At 34.2% G+C, this 17,457-nt stretch overlaps 1 protein-coding gene across 9 annotated transcripts in view; it reads left to right on the top strand.

Moving 5' to 3' along the window:
- LOC117180893 (histone-lysine N-methyltransferase SETD1B) overlaps window positions 1-17,457 on the top strand; it is a 436,186-nt gene that overhangs the window by 233,228 nt on the left and 185,501 nt on the right. For 2 of the 9 annotated variants that reach the window (XR_004468069.1, XR_004468070.1), the window contains exons 8-10: window positions 15,038-15,175; window positions 15,712-15,802; window positions 15,981-16,224. The exons of 4 other annotated variants lie outside the window; for them this stretch is intronic. Coding sequence is in view for 3 of the 5 variants with exons in the window: in XM_033373484.1 (XP_033229375.1) it covers window positions 8,538-8,644 (107 nt within the window). In the remaining 2 variants the exon portion in view is untranslated. Of the gene's footprint in view, window positions 1-8,537; window positions 8,799-15,037; window positions 15,281-15,711; window positions 15,803-15,980; window positions 16,225-17,457 lie in introns of those variants that run through there. 3 more of the 9 variants (XM_033373484.1, XM_033373478.1, XM_033373479.1) reach the window with 2 other exon arrangements.

Genomic DNA, 17,457 nt, shown 5'->3' with positions numbered 1-17,457 from the left:
CCACAACGAAACTCGGTAAACCACTTATGAATCATTCCAATCGACGGTGCAAAGTCCGGGTAATACTTATCCAGCTTGGCCTTGGTCTCGGATATCGTTTTCGTGCGAAGATAGTAGTGTTCATGTAAGCTAAACGTTACTCAAAATTGCCTTATTGTAAATGATTGCAAACCCATCATTATTGTAAATTTGCAAAGTATCGTAGAAGAAAGTTATTGCAAACATATTCCTCCTTGATTCCGTAAGAAAATAGAGCCTTTTTTATTAAAAATGACCAAACTCTTCATTTGCGCACGAAAATTGTTTCAATAATTCATTATTAATATTATTACACCATTAAGCCATTTCCCTTTCGGGGTAGGCGTTACTCACTCTGTGGAGAAAGGAGTAATGTGAGGAAGGGATAGAGAATTTTTAGATTGACCCAGAATTCTCGTGTTATTTATGTAAATAACACGTTCGTTCCGCAACACTGCTTCGACCCAGGTTGCTGATCAATCTTTCTAGCAATCACCGCAAATGAAGATCCTCACAAAGACGTTATGTAAGGTTCCCCACTTGGGTCCATTTGTATCAAAGGTCTTTTGTTTCAGGCGTCATTCACTGTGCTGACACTCTTTTTCAGTAACTATTCGCCGCCACACTTTTCTTTCTTGGCATATTTCTCTAGCTTCTTTTACGTCCATGCATTTTTTCATGCAGACTCTCGTGTTTCGGTGGCTTCTTATGTCTCTAATAACTGGGGTCTCATTCACACATTCTAACCATTCTTTCCGCGGTCTGCCTCTGGGCACACTGCCATTTACTTTACCTTGATACAGTTGTTTCGTTATTTCTTTATTGGGCATTCTCTCAACATTAATGTCGTGAATTTGAAAATAATAATAAAAAAAAGGGACCGTAAAGTAATATTCTTCTTTAATTATGTGAAAAAATGACCACATTCGTTGCAAAAATGAAACATTCTAAATTTGTTTAAAATAATTGTTTGCATGATTAATAATTATTATACATTTGAAAAGCATCATACAAAAAAGTCTTATAAAATATACTCTTAGATTGTTCTGTATAAAAATTTTACCTATTTCTTAAAAAATAGGCAAACTTTGAATTCGTGAATGACGATTGTTTGCATCATTTATAATTATTGTACATTCACAAAGCAACATAGAAATAGTCATTGAGAAGACATTCTAATTTCATTCCATAAAGAAGGTGCACTATTTTTATTTTTAACTATTTTTTATCAATAATTTTTGTATTATTATACGACATCATTTAGATGTAAACTAAATTAACTACTAACGGGAATATAAATTAAATAATGTAAATGGACCTTAATTTTTGTGGTGACGTAGCCACATCTAATAAAAATAAATATTATAATGGGACGTGCTCCATAACGACCCCGCTGTGATCGACCGGCCCTTGCGTATCGCGGTACACCATCTGTAAAAAAATAACAGCATTATTTCCTTAAATACACAGGAAGAATAAGAACACATCAGTTATTCCCAACAATTGACTCACACTTATTATTGACGCCCTGGGCCACATTTGGGACTTTTACTTCACCGTGGCCGCTATTCTGGACGTCATCGGAAACAACACCCCCCTGGGCGACGATGCTTTTCAGCAATTGTTCCATGCGTGTCTGGAACGCGGCTTCCCCGTCCTGCGCGGTATCGGGGTTCTTCGTCTCTCTATCTTTGCATGACTTGCACTTAAAGCGTTCCCTGTACATGGTTATTCGCGACCTGACCTCCTGCCTGCTGTTCTGCATCGAATGCAAGACAAATTCGTAAGGGGACCATCCGGAAGAACAAATTGATTAGCATTAGCCTTTCTCTCTCTCTCTCGCTCTGTTTGTTTCCCTCTCCACCCATATCTGGTGCAACAATTTTTGTAAACAATTACATTATTTTTTGACATATACATTTTATACTATTATTATCGCAATGTTTATACAAAACCAACAGTTGTATGTCTTAACAAATTTTGCATGCTACGACCCCTTTTCGAGTTACAGAGTTATAAACTATTGCATTGGCACAAAAATTGACATATTTGCGGCTGCATATATGGGCAACTATTGAACCGACAATTGTCGAAAAAAATGTAAATCATTTTGCAGGTCACTCGCTTCACGAGGAAAAAGAAAATTTTTCGGCGAAGATGAAACTTCTGTCAATATACGTGTTAGAAATGGTCCTTTTTGAACAAATACGTGTGTCATTTTTTAAACTTGTTCATCAAACTTGCCAAAACGGCAATCTTTTTTTCTATAGTAAAAATTTTTATACACAAATACGGATATTTAATATAGCTTTCGTTTTTAAAATTAGATATAAAAAAAAACTTTTTCCGTTATACATTTTCTATTTATTAAAATGATTTCTTAACTATGGCCTTATAAATCCTTGGTCGGTCAACTCTGCAATTTTACAGTTTATACACGGAAAAAAATATCCATTGAATTTTATAGAACTAATCCTATGGTAGAAGATACGATGGGTAGTTTAATAACAGTTAAACTCGCCTTTATTTTCAATTTCGTGGAACTATGCGACGAAATGTGTTACAAAGTTCTATAAAATCGAAAGGCCGAAGTGACGTAATTTTTATTAAATGGAGGATACGAAAAACGCAAAATAGTTGTATAAAATCTAAAACTCTAGCTAAAATACAGTCTCGAGGAAGTCTTCAAACTACAGAGAACAGTTCTATCAAATGATTTCCGATTTTTCGCCGAAAAAAAAATATTTTTAATTACTATATTATTACTATTATACAGTATAAGTGTAAGTTTCGCATTCCTAACTCCTAAAGTCTCGCTGCGAACGTAGCTGGACGTATAAACAAATAATCTAAAATGTAACCTACAGCTGTGCAGGGCCATCTGCAAATTTTTGTGTTATTCTATAAAAAATAATGCTACGCTTATAATAATGTATGTACTAAGATTTTACATTTTAGAAATTAAAGAAGATTTAAAAAGATTTTAGATAAATCAATATCTTTTTTAAAAAATGTAATAGATTTACAAAAATTTCAACAAAATTTCCGAAGATTTCAAGAGATTTAACAGACTGTGAAGAATTGAAGAACATTATTTATGTTGAAAATTACTTGAAAATCTTAAAACTGGCACGTTAAACCCATTAAACATTAAACAAACACTTCGGGCGGTGGGTGAGGGGCGCGGGGAATTTCGCTACATTCGCACGGTAGTGACTTGCAGCTACACTTTATAGAACTGACGTCTACAGATGTTATATTGAAGTAGTTATAAACTCTCAATAACTCAAACGTGATGTCTAAGACAGTCTTCAACGTTTTTTCATGATTTTCTCCATATATTTTAGTAACATTATTAAATCGGAGTTCAATCTAAAGCTTACAGAACTCTTGTAGAGTTATTCCACACTTGTTTTACATTAAATCTTAAAACTTAAAAGTGATACCAAATTTATAACATTTATTATTTCTTTATAAAAATTGTTAGTACGAAAAGCGATTAAGATTTTGTCAAATTAACAAAAGTATTTATAATAAAAGTAAACTCCCCAAGAAGATTTTGTACAAAACGTATAGCATCGACCTTGTACAATTTACACAAAGTCTTTTGTAAAGAAGTTCAGAAAATTAAAATATATATTAACAACATTTTTGCCTCCGTGTGAAAAATTTGTTGTACATCGTGGAGCAAGTAACCTGACAAAAGATTTACACTTATTTATAAAATGTAAGATCCAATAGGTACCGAAATTTTCAGCCGCAAATATGTACATTTTTAAGGAACTTTAAAACGCCCTAACTTGAAAAAAGGTCCTTGCATGCCAAATTTGTGAGGACATAACCGTTTCTTTACATGGAATTTCCGTAAATAAGTTTATACAATTTGCATCTTCTACAATAATGTAGTTGATTGGAAATGTGTTTTGACAAAACTTTGCACCTGATTTGCAAAAACCTTTATATTCATAATCATGGCACTTTTGTGAACTTTTCAAATCAAAGTTACTTCGTCGGACTTGTAGAATGTAGCGCATACGGAGGTGTTACTGGCTACTTCCTTACCATTGGCTGCTCTGCAATGTGCGTAACTTTACTATTATCTCCTGGAAATCCAATATCAGTACTCCCAGGTCATTCGGTGACAAAGCAGAGAAAGCAGAGGAAGGTAGTAAACTTCTTACGGGGGTGCCTGACCTGTATTTTCCTGTGACGTCAGGTCGACCGGTATTGAAACTAATCTTGTACCCGTAGGGCTTTGTATAAAGGAAGCCACAGCAGCTCAAAGGACTATTATTCTTACAAGATTGTAATCAGTTGCGCAAAATGTAAATGTTGTTGTGAAATATTACGAAAACTAATTTTATAATGCATCACCTTCGTAATATTATCATACCGTCGCACGGCGGCGCGAAATAGAAAAGCAAGGTCAACAAAGACATTAGGAACGCATTTATAACCGGTTTATTAATCTTTATCCAAACATTGAGGACACTATTCATCAGGAGATTATTGTGCACAACATCCCTGTCGAAGATTCCGTGGACTTACTACCGCGGGCCGAGCCTGCTGTCCGCAATCAGAACGCCACTAAGTCGCATTTACCAGAAGGGCTATATCAACAGTTTGAACGGATTGCTCACACCAAGTTCATCCTTTCTTCAGGGTGTTTTTAATCGGTCCATGACATCACAGCCGAGCGTGAGTCAAGCACCTACCCGTGCCCAGCTAAAATTACCAGTGCACTCCATTTACCCTAAACGGTAAGGATACCCATCGGTTGTCACCTCGTTTCTTCTTTACTACTTTTCCTCCACCCACCCTGACATACCTTTGCTCCTGCGAGGAAGATGAGAGTTTGTGTCCATTTTAGATTCTGATGATTTCATGATTGATTCTTGTGTACAAATCTGAGTAATCGTTTCACAACCTTCAGCTTTCAAGTCCACCCGCTGACATGATTTGATGCTGTTACGAACATTTGTACACATATACGTGAAAAGATTAAATTTATTTTGAATGTTGTGGATATTGAGCTAAAATTCTAATTGAAAGAATATCAAAGAAATTGTCTTCGTCTCACCGAGTACTACATGATTACGAAAAAAATGGTTAAGTTATCAAAAATATGATGTAGAAATGGTTTTTCATTAGAACGCTATTTTCTTATTTTTCTCGAAAACTATCAATTAAATCAACATACAATTTGACTCAAATATGTGCATATCACAATTTTTTAAATTATCCTAAAAAAATATGTTTAAAACTTTAATAACTTTCAGAAAATAATAACGCAGAAAATGTAAAATAAGAACAAAACTACCTTGAATATACTATCTGGATCCGATGTATTCGGAATCAGTAGAATCTTCTGCACAAGATTCAATCATCAAATCATCAGTACCTAAAATGTACACTATACTGCTATTGGATCCCAGACTCTACAGTATATACTCTCTACACTCTAGTCTAGAGTCTAGAATCTAGTCTATGGAAAACAGGCCCTGATAAATCAAGTTCAACTGGTTCGTAGTCCTTGACGGTCATTGTAACTCTCGCCGGGCTTGAAAGAAATTATCCTTCCGAAAAATAGAATATAATATGAAAATTGTTTATCAATAATCATATCGTTCACGTAATTAAAACAATACATAATATTCAAATGTTTAGGTAATTTTCTAAAATTTCTTTAGTAGTATGCTTTAAAATAACTTATACTATGACTATGTTTTCTATTATTATTTATTGAGTAATGAGTCGTTAACAATTATTAAGAAAATAAAGTTAATATACTATTTGAAAATATTGTGCGATTGGAGTTAAAATAAATAGATCATTCATAATTTAAAGGGATGAAAATTTTTATATTTATAATTAACAGAATTCGCAATTGAACTAATAAAGAATAACAAACTTGGAATCGTAATGAATTTAAATTCAAGAGGATTTAAACTTAAGCAAATTGAATTATTCTTAAAGAAGGTTCAAAAAGAAAGTAGTCTAAAATAAATATAAAATTTCTTCGCGAAGTATTGTGGAATCAAAACTCGTTTGTAACTCAACCCTTACAAATTTGTAATACTTTCAGTACATTTAATCGATCAGAAATTAACAATTTAAATATAATCTTATTTACACTTTTAGAAATGCAACCATTTCAATTTTAATTGCAAACTTTTAACATACAATAGGGGAAAATCGAGCATTGCTTACCATGTAGGTTCAGAATTCCGAAATTAAAAATCATTAACAAAATAAAGCAAGTTTTAAATATCCATTTTTTTCAACAGGGATTGAAATTTCAAACTTTCTTGAACATTTTTAGAAAAAAATTCATATTTAAAATTACTTTGTATTTACAATGTTTCTTTAGAATAATTTGATTTTGAAGGTGTACAATATTTAAAAAACATTTATTTAGAAATATGACAATTAATGTAAATTAATTTTTTTAATTTAATCCACATTAAAAAAATATTGTTTGAAACATTGTAATTTTGAAACCTTCTATTGAATAATTGCGCTAATGTCACAATAGCTAGAATCCACTCTTCACATACAGTTATTGAAACTTTTTAATACAACCAACAACCATTTTTTTCAGAAACTTAGGTAAACAATTTTTAATCTTTGTTTAAAGTTTGTAAAAAATGATTAAAAATAAAGAAAATGAAGAACTGTGTTTTGGCGGTCTTTTTTGGTTTATGAAATTAAAAATAAAACTGAAAATAAAATCCATTGTAAATTCGAGTGTACAACTTCCGACACTCTGGTGTGCACGATGCGGCGACGAGGCGTTATTTACAGGCACCGTCAATCTTCGTTCGATGAAAGGAAAAGCCCTGATGTACACACAGTACACACACTATACTACCGGCAGAAATCTATGAAGTGCACAATACTTTGTAAAGAAGATGCAATGATATTAAATTATGATGGTCTTTACATTTTAATTGTTTATCGGATATTTTTTTTATGAAATCCATTTCATTTGATTAACCGTGCATAAAAATTCTTCAATTATTTTTAAAATTCAATTGTAATTCTAATAGTGCGAATTGAACAATAATTTGCTCAACAAGCTGATTCTAAATCCGTTCAAAATTTCCACATTTTTACGTTAAAAAGTACATAGCTTAAATTCGAAAGCATTCACCGTTAAAGATATAGATACTTAATTCTAAGAGACATTTAGACAGTTTGTAAAGATTATGCATTAATTTAAACTCGGGAATGATTTTCAATGATTTAAATAAACAGTGTTCACCGACAACACTCGGCTATTCGCACCGTTATTTCTATCGAAATAGGCAGAGCTTAATTTTAAACTAAATGTGGATTTTTGCACATTTTGAAAAAAGCATTTATGAGAATTTTTAAAATTGTGAAACGCTTAAAAATAATTCAAATATTTTCTTCAGATGTTTAGGAATATTAAAAATTGTTTTTAATTCGAAATATTATTTTTCGACAATGTATACAAAGATTTCCAATACTATAAAAAAAAACATGGAAGATTTAAAGTTTTTTATTTTGCGGGATTTCAATAATTTTAAACAATATTTGGAAGTAAAAAAAAGGTTTCACAAATATTTTAATTTGAAAAGGTTTAGACGTTGAAACAAAATTTGGAAGCTTTTTAAACTTATAAAGCTGTAAAGGTATAACATTGATTAATTATTGTTTATTCATTTTATCTTGCAACAATGATAGCGTACTTTCATTGAAATTATTCAATTTATGAAAGTTTAAAATGACATATTTGTTAAGCTTCAATTTCAAAACTTTCAAATACAAAATAGTTGAATTTGTAATTATGGGAAATCATTTGTGTGAGCAGGGTGGGGCAGAACCAAAAAATCTGAAGAATAATTTTGATCTCAGAATGGATAAACCCCCTGTAAAAAACTAAAACCTCACACTTCCATTTACAGCTATTACGCACTTTTAATCTGCTTTGCACCACCAATACTATAAGCATAAATAAGAAATCAGCTGTAATAAATCGGAGTACATATTTCAAAAATTTCCATGACTACTCTCCAGCCCCCCTTCCCCTTTCACAGAACACAACCAAGATTAAGGCGAGGAAAATCTATCTATTATTCTATTCTATAGACAGAGAACGCAACTATACCTTCTCCCCGAAGCGATTTTATAAATTTTTTTTTCATAAATAATGAAATTAAATTGTTTAAACAAAAATTGACCTATACTTCGAAAACCTGCCCAAGATATTCGTAATTAGAGGCCTTTTTTCACCTTTTAAAAAAGAGTAATCTCGGGGACCTATTAGTGCATACAGAAGTGTTAGTGGCGACTGGATTATATTTTGTTTTTACCCTTTATAAATATTTAGAAATCGTAAATAGTGAAAAAATTTTTTATCCGCCAATATCAGTGTGAGACAGTTCCGAATCGCCCGAAAAAATCACCCATATCGTGTAAACACGAAAAATCTCAACTCGAATGCACCAAATCCTATGAAGGAAAATAAAAAATCTTCTTTTTTCTTGTTACAGTGGTTCCGAACCATTCCGAATCAATGTCATGGTGTTTTTCGCGCAGGGGGCAGTTTTTAGGGTTTGACGTTGGTTGCACAAATTTGAACAAATTAGGACGAAGATAATACACCCATATGCAGTTTATTTGGAATAATGTCGGGGCCAACGAAACGTTTCACTGGCCTCGTCATGGTGTTTTCCGCACAGTCGGTAGCTTTTAGGGATTGAAGTTGGTTGCACAAATTAAGACAAAAATACAAAAATAATAAAAAGACAAAAAATAAAAAAAAGACAAAAATAATACACCCATATAAAGTTGTTTTTGAATAATTTCGGGGCTAGCGAAACGTTTCGCTGGTCCCGCCAGTATTTTTGTGAGAAATCAGGTACTTCCGGTGATGCTCAAATTCTAATTTTGGTTGTACAAATTTGAAGAAATTCTGCTCTAAATATGTGACCGAAAAAAAGTTAAATTTGCGTGGGTGGTGGGGCCAGCGGAATGGTCCTCTACAATGTGAGTTTTTAAAATTTGAAAAAAATAGTTCTTTGAAACATGTAATATGTATCACAAATTATTTTTCACCTGATATTTTAAAACTTCTCTGTTCTGAAAGTCACAATTCCATTCTTGAATAAATACGTTTTTCTCAATACTATATAACATCATTTTCTGGTAGCATATGTATAATAGGTCATTATTAGAAGATATGTTTCAGTGGTACTGTTATGCAATTTTTATTCCTGTGAAGGTTTTAAAATTATTTGTATTAATATTAACTTCGCAGTTATTGAAATATATGCAGAAAAATTTAATCAAAGAACTTTTAATGCCCTATTAATCAAAATAAAAATAAGATTGATTTTGAAAACACATGAAATTTTAATCGTAAAGTTCTTGTTAGTTTTTCTCGAAATTGCCCACAAGACAAAAATCCATTCAATTGCATTTGAATGGGTTTCCAGGTCTTCTGAATTCAACAAGGAACCCCCTTCTCTTGACGGGGTCGCTAAATCTAATTCTGAACTTCGATTTTCAAAAATAAAATGGAAAGATCCAATATGGTGGATATGAAATAGGACATGCGATAGGGAATATATTTGGATAGAGATGAAATTGGTGATAGCTGCGTATTTCGGGTCACTGATTTCAAATTCCATGTTAGATTTTCAAAATCCAAATGGCAGACTCATTATGGCGGACGTGAACTGTCAAACATGTTCGGACCTTTATGCAGTTGGGGGTATCTAGGTTTCTCGAGTCACCGAATCGAAATCTGATGCTTCATTTGCAACATTGATAATCACGGATTCCACACTTTCTAATTATTCATTTCGGCCATAAATTATCCGCCATTCTCAGTATTAAAAACCATTAAATTGAACGTAACATTTGACTTCAGAAAACCCAAAAACCCTAGCGTACTCAAACACGGGCAGTTGTATGGCAAATTTTACAAAGTGTATGAACATTAAAGTAATAGGAAACACGTAGTCGTTTGTGTAATTTTTTCGAAAAGTGAGCTTTCTCAGTGCAATTTATATTTAAAATTATGTATTTAAAATAGTTAAATTCGTAGGTGAAATATAGCCGTCGGCAATGGCCGTTTTACGTAAGTAGTACTTTTAGTTTAAAAGAAAACTGCTCGAGAAGTCGCTTCTCAATGTCACTGTGTGCACAAACAAATATTGTATGCACATAATCTCTCATTTAATAATTCCGGCAAAGAAGAGTGTATAAATTCGTCTTTTCAGCCGAAGGAAAGGGTTTCGAAATGACAAAGCAGAAATTGTGTCCACAGACAATTATCCGCTTATATTGATAGCTTCGAAGACTTTACCAAGGAACTTGATGTAGCATGCGGTTTCCATTCTACAGCGGATGGGGACCTTCCTGACAACATGTCACCTTACTATGAGAAAGAAAGTGCCGAATATTCTTCAAATAAGGAAACAGTTGGAGATGTGACGAAGGACCACTGCGATAATATGCATAATTTACAAGGTATCCTGACAGAGGAAGATGTCAATTCTGCTTCGATTTGTGCAGAACACGGAGATGGCAATTGTGAAAACGTATCACCTGTGTGCGAGGAAGAAAGTGGAGAAGATTTTCCACAGTTATTTCATGTGCAGCTTGGTGATAATGTTCAATGTATGGAAGGTTCCAGTAATAACGCATCGCCCAAAATGAAGAGATTGGTGAATGCTATCCATTCTAAGATTTTAGGGAGGTGGAAGCAACTGGTGACCACAGGCAGAGATAAGCACATGCAAGATAGAAATCATGTGGAATCATGCCTCAATGAAGATGCCATACTTGAAGTTGCGTCTGAAGATAATGAAGTGTGGTGCTGTGTGACTCAATCGCGCTCAGATTCCAAAAGAGAGAAAGTAAAATTGAGGTTAGCAATAGAAAGACCCGTAAAAATAATGTGTGGGGATTAACATCAAGGCGATGAGAAATTCTACGAATCTAGTAGATCCAGACAGTGTACCGCCAATTCTGCTGTGGCGCTTGCGATGTGTGCAAAAAAAGACCCCATGATGTGGGATAAGAAAGCGATTAATGCAATACTGGATATTGGTGACGTAGTATACGTTGAAAGCATTCGCAAACGGGGAAATGTTTCGGATCATCAGAATTCTCAATATTTGCTATCGGGAGAGGTTCTGAGTCGTACTTGCATTGAGTCCAAGGAATTTAAGTTAAACATGTTGTAGGAATATTTTGGACACTTTGTAATTGATTATTCTGAGGATGAAAGTTTGAAGTTGCCTAACTTGCATAAATGTTTGCATTCCGTTTTAAATACGGATACTTCACTAATATTGACGTTGAACGAGAAATCAGTGGCAATTTGCAAAAAAAATAAGATAATATGGGTTTTTGACCCACATTCCAGGGGCAGGTGTAGAAAGGTCACATCTGTTGGTGGTGCAGAATGCATGATTCCTTTTAATGACGTCAAATCAACAACAGCATTCTTCTTGGCAAACCACAATAATCCAGACGCACAAAATAGCGTAAGTACTTTTAGCATAACTGCAGTGGGTGCAGGAAAAATGCAAGGAATAAAGAGAATTATATATAATAAGAGAATTATCTTACGATGGTAACGAAGAAGCTTCCATACTGCCCCCCCTCCCCCCCTCAAGAGTAGTGATACGTCAAGCACTTCACTCAATGAAGAAAAAAATAGTACTGGAGAGACCTCTCGAAACTTTACTGATACCTCAACATCTCATGAAGAAGTAAACAGCAGTGACAGTTTCGACAATGTTTGTGTCGACACGGATGAATATGTGCGAAAAAGACGACTTTCAGTTTGTGAGGTACAGAAGATGTGGATGTAAAGTTCAATTAACTTACAAATGCAGGCATTGCAAAAGTATTCTAAAAGTGACAAATATGCCAGATAATGAAGATGTGAATAAAGTCATGATTCTTGGTGGTACTTCAATCGGGATTGGTCATAGACAATTGGAAGAGTTGTTTGCAGCAATGAACATACGCATTATGAACCAAAAAGAGTATTGGAATAGCCGTGATGAGCTGTATCGAGAAATAAAGGAACTCGCGAAGAAGGTAATGGCGGACGACGCCCTTGGCGAATTTAACATAGCCCAAGGACAAGGTAAAGTAAAGAATGGCATTGCTTCCATTGCTATAATTACGTATGGATCCTGGATAACGAGGTCTCTGAAAAAAAGTACAACTCAAAGTTCAGTGTTGTGGTAATTATTGGACTGAATACGGGTCAAGTCTTATTCGTGGATATAAGAAATAAGCAGTGCTCCATTTGCGATTTTGCCGAAAAGCAGGAAAAACCACCGTCAATGCATGAGGGCTTCAGGAATCACAATCCTAATGCCAGCTCTACTAGTATGGAAAGTGATGCTACGTTGGAAGGTTTTAAAGGAGTAATGAGTAATGAACAAAACCTTCTTTATGAAACGTTTATCGGCGATGGAGACAGCAGCGTCTTCAATCAAATTCAGGGAGTCAATCCCTGCAAAAGAATATGGATTCCGCGTGGAGAAAATCGAGTGCACAAATAATTTACTACGCAACGCAGCAAATGTTGTAATTGACGTTTCCAATAGTGGCAAATGCGACAATTTAAAGAAAATTGTAGGAGGCAGTAGTATCCGATTTCAGGTTGCAGCAAAGAAAGCGATCGACTACAGGCTACAAAAAAATACGAGTTTCGATGAAAAGGTTCAACGTCTCAGAAGAGACATATGCAACATACTGAGCCATGTATTTGGAGAGCATAAGGACTGCGCGTCTCTGGCGTACTTCTGCGATGGAAAATGGAAACCGAACGAAGTGATTGTAGTAGGAAAATTGCGAGAGCGAGGTGTCTTTTCCTCATTGCAGAAGTGCGTCAATCGCCAAGCAGTGAATGCAAAAAGTTTGTTGCGAAATGCTACGAACAATCCGGCTGAATGTTTTAATAGCATAATCGCTAAGTACATAGGAGGAAAACGCATAAATTATGGAAAAAGAAATGAATATAACCTACGAGTTCTTTCAGCTGTTATTCATTTCAACACTCGTAAACTGTTTACAAAATATTACGAGCACACTAGTAGACGAGGTGCGATTGCCAAAGAATTGGAAGTAAAAAGAAACAGGACCAACGCAATGATGAAGGCAAGAAGGCAATATAAACGCAAAATGCAATCATCACAAATGAGAGAAAAGAAGAAGGACGTCCCCGACAAGGATTATGGACCTCATTGTTAGAAACCAGATTTTGATGAAAAAATATATAAAGATGAGGAAGATGAGCACTATAAAAAATTGAAAAATAATCAGGAAAATTGAGAAAATATTGAAAGACGAACGGTAGCTCAAACAGATTGTTCAGAGTCGTGGGACGTAAAAGCTGATTACCTGTCAGCTTCACACTTTGGAAACATTTGCCGCAGGTTAGAGACTACATCTTGTGCAAAAACAGTGAAGAAAATCCTATACCAAAAGGGTAAAAGCTGCAGTATTCTTTATTGATGCTGATATATGCGGTCTGGGAGCAACACTTGATGGCTTGATTGATGATAATGGCATTGTTGAAATTAAATGTTCCTACTCTGCAAGGCAGTATACTCCACAAGAAGCCTATGATAAAAAGATTGCCAGTGTGTTGAACTTATCCGAAGACAAATCCTTTACAAAATTAAGAGAGAAGCACAAATACTATTACCATGTTCAAGGGCAGTTACAGATTACTGGAAGAACTTATTGTTTATTTGCTTTATGGACACCCCTCGGTGTCATAACAACTAAAGTAGTACGGGACGATGATTTTAGGAATGTGAAAATGAAAGCGACATTAATAAAATTTTATGCCCATTGTTTAGTTTCGGAAATAGTGGACAGTCGACATAATAGAAATATGCAGATCAGAGATCCCTCCTACATTCTACATGCCCAAAAAGAAGCAGATGAGGGAAGAAAGAGGAAACAAGAAGAGAAGAAGGAGAAAGAGAAAAGGAAGAAAGCAGAGAAGAAGTTACTGCATGAAGCAGTGAAAAAAAAAACGCGAAGAAAAGAAAATGAAGAAAGTTTTTAAAAAGGCAACACAAAAAAAAGGAGAGAAACAGAGAAACTGAGAATAACAGAAATGTGGATGAAAGAGAAGACAAAAGATAGGGAAAAAGGAAGTATGTGACGAAAATGGGTGAAAGAGTTAAAGAAATATTTGCGATTATCTAATGACAATTCGTGAATGAATTTTACAAATATACCGGCGCCACTGACAGATGCAGTTTTGCGCTGAACGATGAGGCACCTTTGCGATGCAATGAGTCCCAGCTTTACGTCGCATTAGGTGACAGCTTCATGCCCCATGCAGTATCACAACTGGTGCGAGAAAAGTGACTACTTTACACGTAATAAATTGTCAGTTCTGCGGTGAATGCAGTCGCAGCTTTGCACCGTATTAATTGCGAGCTTATCTCGCATGAAATAGGGAGCTTTGCACCAAATAAGTGTCAATAGGATGGCTGTAAACCTAATTCAGTGGCAGCTTTGCGCCGAATAAAGTGCCTGCTTTGGGTCGATTAAAGTGGCTGCTTTGCGCCAAAGAAAGTGGCAGCTTTGCGCCGAAAAAAGTAGCAGCTTAACGCTTGTAAAATTGGCAGCTTTGCGCGAGAAATATTGTAAGCTTTGTGCCGAAAAGACTGGCAGCTTTGCGCCAAATGAATTGAGTGGCGGCTTTGCGCCAAATGAAAAATTAATGAAAATGTTGTTCTACATATTTTGAATGCATTTTGTGAAATACGGTGTATGGAATACTTGTAAAAATTTTGAATCAAATTACAAATTTGGCAGTATCTGCAGTCCGAGTGATTAATTTTATTCTTGTTACAAGCACTCCATAAACTGTACAAATATGTTTCAAGATCATGTAAGGAAGTGCATCAAAAGATGAATATCTTGGGTAAGTACATACTAAAAAGTTTATGGTGTAAAATCATGTACTTTATGTACTAATGTACTTGTTTTTCTGTAGAAAAAAGAATGAAGCAGCAGGAAAGATGCGCCGGACCGATCCTTCGGTTTTCAGTCGAGTCCACGAAGAAGAACATTTGGGGTAATAGATGAAGAAAGAAGAAGACGAGGAAAGAAATAGTGAAAATTGGTGAATTGGGTATGTACGTAAAGTGTTAAAAAAATATGATCGAATTTTAATATACATGTGAGTAAAGCCATTTGCATATACTGTACATTAATTTTAATGTACCGTTATGTTGCCATATTAATATACATGTATACCAAATTCTTTGATGCCTTCAAATCTTGTCAAATATTAAAAAATGAATCAATAACCCTCAATTCATCGACTACATTCATACTCATAATTAAAGTGCAACGTAAGGATGGAAATGTTTCTAAAATTCGCTGTGAATGTTGCCAAAATCGTTTTAGATTTGTTCAAAGTGCAAATATCTTACTTGTCTAATAAATGGTCAATATGAGGTAGATGAATATCAATATACATAGTTTTTGAATGTCGATTCCCTATACCGAAGTTTTAGATTTAATATACAAATGAATATTAAAAGTACACTATGATTGGAAACATTTTAACCGTGTACAGTTATGTAATGTTTATAAACATTTTAAGTTATACTAATGATCTACACAAAGTATGTAGTAGCTGTAAGAGCATCTCTCCTTTTGTAGGAGTTGTATAAGAATCAGACGAGCAACGGAAGCTGATAAGAAAAAAGAAAAACGTATAAGCAGGAAGTAGGAAAGAAAAAAAAGGCCGAGAGTAAGTGTCATCATTCCCAAAAACACTTAAAGCTGTACGCAAGATTCTAACAATTCTTAATAATAATGCTATTGATATAAATATTAATGAAAGAAGATATTCATCATCGTCATGATAAGGTATCAGTTTCATGCGAAATTTGGCTTTGTCGGCTTTCATGAAATCTTTACGTTTTCAGACCCCCTGATTGAGAAAAAGCAATTGCAATGAAGAAGTCCGTCTCCCCACTAGTAGTCTATCGCCTATATTCTGCAGGCACAATAAATTTTGAAAAGACTCAACAGATTATATTCAGCTTTGTGAAGAACAATTTCATTAACCAGCCAGTTGAAACGATGGCTCTGCTGTTATTCATCGAAAATGCTGTTAATGAAATGAATAATGCCATTTTCCAGTAAAGCTTTGCTGAATATGAAACCAATGTGAGAAATGCAAATGATTTATCTTCAAAAGATAAACAAAGAGAGACCCTTTTTTGCGCACCTTTTTTGCGCTTAACGTTGCTTTTGAAGGAAAAAACAAAAATTATCGCAACAAAGCTCAAATTAATCGTCAATGATTGTTGTAACCTGATTTGTCATTAGTTTGCCCGAAAACTACCCCTATCAGGGGGTGGAAACTATACCGGTACCATGAAAGTAGGTGAAATAGCGTCTAATAGTTTTTCATTATAACAGTACAGTCGACGCTACTTACCTTACCGTTATTTACCTTGTCACTTCCCCTAACTCTCGATCGAGCTCTTCCCCCACCAAGACCGCGACGTCTCGGCATCCGAGAATTGTTCCGCTCGCTATTTACGTTGCGCGTCAATGGTTTAGGTCTTTTCAGGCAATTTTAAAGGGCAAAAAGTCATTGTATGCTTTGTTCATGAGGCGTATAAAAGAATTTCGAAATCATATTTATGTCTTATGATATAATCCTTCTCAAATGAGATAACCTCAAGTATCGCAAATTGAATCAAAGGCTTATCAATAATTCATAAATTCTAACCTATTTTTCAGTTTATTCTACAAGAGAACGATGTACTCAAAATTTTTTGGAACAAAATGTGAGATAATTACTTCCACATAGAGTTCTGAGCCGGTTATATTACTTTGAGAACGGCATCGAAAATGAGAATATTACCGAGAATATAGCCCAGAAATAAATTCTGTGAGAATTTATAAGAATCTCAGAATTTATTTTAAACTGTACTTTTTGTTTAAAATTTATATTTTGGTGTTGCAAAATGAACTGAAATATTGTCTGGATGAATGTTTCACTTTTAAAAAGAAATTTATTACAAGTTCATCTGTTTTAGTACAAAATTGATATTTTTGGGATTATAATGCAACTATTTGGTAGGGAATTGAACTATATTATTAAAAATGCATCCTTTTTGGTTAAAGAAAATCGTGTTTTTGGATTAAAAATTTCATTTTTTTCGTAGAAACTTATTTTTTTGTTACAAAAATTTAATGTTTAATGCTAATGAGTTAACTGGAATCTTTCTTAAATGGAAACTCAACTTTTTTTATAATAAAAATTCTTTTGTTTTACGATAAATTTCATATTTTTTAATAAAAATGCAACTATTTGCTAGAGATGAATTGAAAAAATGAGATTAATTTTCATACGAAAAGATTAGTTTTCATTGAAATAGATCAATTTTG

Source organism: Belonocnema kinseyi, chromosome 9 (assembly GCF_010883055.1).
Source record: "Belonocnema kinseyi isolate 2016_QV_RU_SX_M_011 chromosome 9, B_treatae_v1, whole genome shotgun sequence".
Lineage (NCBI taxonomy): Eukaryota > Metazoa > Arthropoda > Insecta > Hymenoptera > Cynipidae > Belonocnema > Belonocnema kinseyi.
The sequence above is the reverse complement of the archived record's forward strand: the minus strand, read 5'-3'. Positions and strand labels throughout refer to the sequence as shown.